Consider the following 5,108-nt stretch of genomic DNA (forward strand, 5'->3'; position numbering starts at 1 on the left):
CAAACGTATTTGTTTCTCGGTTAAAGCGTGGTCCAAATATATTCCGGAGTATTTTTCTTTCAAATATTATCAGCATTTTTATATATATATATATATATTGTAATCGTATGATTTAAAATGACCAACAGGATAACTATCATTTACCTTTCACAGGTCATTAAAAAAAAAAACTGATAGTGTAAATATAAATTTTCAAGGATCGAGAAGAAATAAAAACACATTTTCAAATAACAAGTCCATACAATTTCTTATTATAATCCAATTGTGTACTGTATTAAGTTCATAAACAACAAATTAATAGAATATTTGACTAGATAAATAATTGAACGAAAACAATACACGAGTTGATATGAAGCATTCGTGCTTTGAAAATATTCAACAGAAATTTATTCGTTAAAAATATAGTAACAGTCTTTAGATCTGCATCTAGATAAAATCATTTATTTTTCATCACAGATTCTTTGATTGTACAGGAAATGTGTAGTTAAAAATCCTATAACAAAAAACTAGATTAAAGTAATTTATTCCGTTCTGTTAAACTGTCCCAGTCCAATCCGTCATGAGGTAAGTTTGATTCTACAAATGGCGATATCCAAGTTAGTTTCCACTGTCGTCCAAAAACCGTTTCCAAGTTGCCAATCATACCGACATCGTACTTTCTTTCAGAGTATTTGTCACGAGCTACTAATCCACCGATTACTTTTTCCAGGTGGAATGTCAATAAAAGCGTTGTGAATAAAACGGCCGACGTGTTTACCGTTAGAAGAAAAACGAATACTTGACCTTCGGTCATACTTTGATACATGTATACATATATAAACCCTCTTGTTGGAGACAAAATGTGCAAGTCCGACAGTTGGAAAGCAACTTCATTGTAAGAATAGAACCCGAGCAAAGCAATTTCATACCAGCAGCTCACGACCAAGTAAACCAAAAGCCACAAAAAATACCGACGGTTGTAGTGGCCAATACAAGTCTGACTGAACATGCAGTGGTGATCTCTGGTCAGTATACAGACATTGCAATCTGCACAGTGCCAACACCGCGGAGGCATAATGCACTGACAAACGTCACAATACGTTGAACCTATAAAAATGCTACAATTAGGAGGTACACGCATACTCGTTTCGTTGAATATCAGTTACTAATTTAACCATACTCGTTATGGCGTTGTGCGGTGTATGGAGTACACGGCCAAAGACTGACGAATCGACAAAAATCATTGCGTAGTAATTTGTCAATATATTAAACGCCATAAATGTTGTGGGTAGAACGTGAACAATGTACCAAAACGATAGGTAAGATTCGCACAAGTGTGGAAGTATGTATAAGATGTTGAGACCGTAATACCCGAGCACAGATAACGGTAGAAATGCACAGACACTTTTTTTGCGGAAGCTTTTTAACGTTGTCTTCATGTTAGCTCCAGTGTACTTTCAATAAGGAACGGGCATTCTGTATTCAGTACTTCTATCCACAATTCACAATGTTATCAAATCAACATTGGTCAAAATATCAAATTAGTATACTACTTGTTACCGTGACAACATTATCACAATCACATCAAGAACAAGTAATAACAAATAATAACCTATGTAGACTGTAGTTAGCGTTTCTTATTCTATAGACAACAAAGTGCACTTCAATAGGCAAAAAGTTTACCTATTCCATTTTAAAAATAGAGACAAAATCCTAAAATGTACACTTTTTTCAGCTTTAAAAATAAGCACACTGTATTTGTTTTTTTACTTAATAGTTTCAAAATTAATTTATTAATTAAAAATGGGGTGTTTCTTAAATATATAATTATAAAGATACTGTACAGCAGATAACCAAAATAAATAATAATTTGAAAACAACCGAAAATTAACTACAATTTTAAATAATGTTAAACATCTTTAATTTTTGTCTAAAAAAAAAGCGTGGCCCTATTCAACAAAGTCCCTCATCAATTTATCAGAAAATGTTTTGAATTGTATGTTTTTTTGTTGTTTTAATTTGGTTTAATATTAGTGTGTGACACATACATTCCATAATGCTTAACTCAATGAATTTGGACTTTGTTGAATAGCGCCTATGCTTTTAGTAAAAAATTAATGATGTTTTACATAATTTAAAACTGTAGTTAATTTTCAATTTTTTTGTAAAGTAATTGACATTTTAAATTAAATGTGCTACAATTGATTGGTAAATTGTTCTTGTAGTAAAATTATTTTTACTTTTTAGTTCACTTTTTTACTATTTTTTTAGAAAAGCATGTTTTATTTATTTATTTTATTTTTACTTTTTAGTCCTATTAAAGGTACTTAATAATTGGTGAATAGATTATTAAATTCATTTTGGAAGATTTGAAAAAAACATGACATTTTAGTGAAAGGAACCCCACATATGACCCTGTGTAGGGCGACCTGGAATTCTGAGCTCCAATATTATTACAGGATATTATAATAACATCCAAAATGAGTGTCTGGGTTAAATTTCAGCCTTCTACGATATCAGGAAGTGGGCTAAATTTATTTTGCAAGATTTAAAAAATACCCGTACTAACGTAAGTGTTAGTGAGTTAAAAAAAAACATGTAAAAATGTTTATATTGAAAACGTTCACAAAACATGAAATACAAATGTATTTTCTTATTTTAAACTCATGTAATATTATGTTATATTTATTAACTTAATTTCGTTTTTATTCGACTGTATAATATTATAATTCGGGGTTGGTTTTTGAAATAGTAATTAATATTATTTTATTCAGGATATATTAGTCACAATAACAGTATGTTGTTTGTCTTTTTAATATAAGACGTTAGTTGTAGTTAGCTAAAGTTTTAGCAATAACAAAGGTGTTAAATAACTATTCCTCACAAATATACAAAATTGTTTCCGGTAATGAATAAAATACAAATCAAATTATTATTATATAATAATTATTACTATTATTGTAATTACTTTGTGTGTTTATCAACAGTAGTGTGTTAAATCACTTATGTTATTACTGTTGTGTAAATATATATTAGAGTATTACAACAGAATGTACATAATAATATGTAGTTAAGCAGTTGTATAGTATGCGAGTATGTAGTTATTATTTTTTGAAAATTAATTTCTGGCCAATTTTCAAGTTGAAAGTGACGATTGCTGCTATTTTTTTTTTTTTTTTAAATATTTTAGCCGCCACTACGGTACACTCGGAAACGTCCGTTCGCGTTGGCCATAATAATTTTGTTACTTTAACGCGGATTAGGTACATAGGTTTTACCTTTTTGTAAAACCTTTCATCGTCAGTAAATGCCTGAACGCGAAGGGCCGGGTGTAGTTATTGTGTTAAATATTGTGGAATGTGGAATCCAATACCTGCGCGTATTGTTATGAAAAAAAAAAAAAAAAAATAGCAACACCGATATTTCCCAGGTCGGATTGTATTGTACCCGTATACAATAACCGACGACGGTGTTTATCAGCTGCGCTCGCCTCGTCCGTGGCTTTGTGCGGGTCACGAACAGGCGGACCGCCGCGCTGTTATCCGTTGACGACGCCGGCATGGTGGGGAGAGCGGCCGGCGCTGCTCTGGCCTCCCGCCTCGCAACGTTCGCACGACCGGTTCATTTAACGTTTTTCCCCCGGGCTGCCCGCACGGCCTCGGTCGGCAGTTCGGCGCACGTTTTTTTTTAACCTCTTTCGATTTTAATTATCGCATTATTAATATATATAAAATACAATATCAAACAGTTTTTCTTTTATCTTTCTAATTTAACAATTGACTTATTCTGCCACAATGCGAGACGTCCTACGCCGTCGGTGAGTACAACGTTTTACGTATTTCAAACCACGAGACAATAATATTATCATCTCCGTACGTTATGTTTTGAGTATAATTTTCGTATAGGCAAAATATTTTATCGATGCACGGTATTCGTTTTTAATTCATTGCGGAAACGGCCAGAGTAAACACATTGTGTATAATATTTCGGTTCACCCGTGTCGTCGGCACACAATGCCGTGTGTTCAATACGTAATCATCCGTAATGGGTGTATTTGATGTTTTCGTTGTTCAAAAGAAAAAAAAATATACATATTCAACAGTTACATTTTCTTTATCGATTTTCTTTTAACGTTATTCGGTATTTACTTTTCATGGTCTGGAACACGTATGCGAGTTATTATAATTCGGTATAACATAATATGTGATACACGTATATATCGTTATAGAATATTAAAATGTTTTATTTGTTAACCCTAAGGCAAGAACGCTGATTGCCGATAGTTGTACTTATGCACGATGTACTATGCACTATGCACGTTAGTGATAAACAATGGCAGTAATATTAATATTACGTGTTTAAAGACTTATTGAATTATACGATATAAGTAACTGATAACAGTGAAAAACTCGTTTTACTAAAGTTGTGCTCGCAGTTTTATGATTCAATTATTATTTAAAATGATATACATTTCCCTACAATACATATTTTGTTGTTTTTGGCCAGTTTTTCTTGCAGTTTCAAATAACATGTAACAAATATTTAACCATGATTTTTTCCAAATTGTTATTATTCTATTATTGTAATGTAACAATATTAATTATTATTACTTAAATGGCTTTTTTTACTCGGATTAGGCTGCATGGTATGTCTTAACCTAGTTTGGTCACCATTATTATACTTAACAAACATAATATCAATTCTGATATTTTTTCCTCATCTGATGCACCTTGATTTTCATCTTGACCGCTTAGCTCTTCATAGAGATTTTCCCAATTAAAGATTCATATGAATATTAATGTAAAGTTATTCATGGCAAATTTGACCTATTTTAATAATTCCCTGATTTCATATTTTTCTTTTTTGTAACATTGTATTTGTATTGTATTGTATTGTATCGTTGTTTCAATTGTGTTTGACGCCCAAACGTTCATTAAAGCTATAAGATTGTGAATGGAATGACTTGTAAAAGGTTATCTTAGGGCTGGTGTAATGAGTTAGAGCCAACAAACCAATTTCTTCTAGGATTTCAGGACAAATGATATCACCGTTTAACATTTTTGTGGGTGCATTTTATTAAACTTTGGTATACTACACATGTCGTTCATTACCCTTCATGAAAACTTAAA

General features: G+C 31.8%; 1 protein-coding gene across 1 annotated transcript; it reads right to left on the minus strand.

The window, feature by feature from the left end:
* Positions 1 to 511: 511 nt before the first annotated feature.
* Positions 512 to 1,418, minus strand: LOC126845208 (probable palmitoyltransferase ZDHHC24). The gene is made up of 2 exons (XM_050583807.1): positions 1,160 to 1,418; positions 512 to 1,086 (listed from the first exon to the last, which is right to left on the minus strand). Exons 1-2 carry the CDS (start codon positions 1,416 to 1,418, stop codon positions 512 to 514), a joined length of 834 nt encoding a protein of 277 aa, XP_050439764.1.
* Positions 1,419 to 5,108: the final 3,690 nt, after the last annotated feature.

Source organism: Adelges cooleyi, unplaced genomic scaffold, assembly GCF_023614345.1.
Source record: "Adelges cooleyi isolate 19-005CV unplaced genomic scaffold, UGA_ACOO_1.1 ACOO_flye_CR_arks_rails_tigmint_CR_PRNA_713, whole genome shotgun sequence".
Classification (NCBI taxonomy): domain Eukaryota; kingdom Metazoa; phylum Arthropoda; class Insecta; order Hemiptera; family Adelgidae; genus Adelges; species Adelges cooleyi.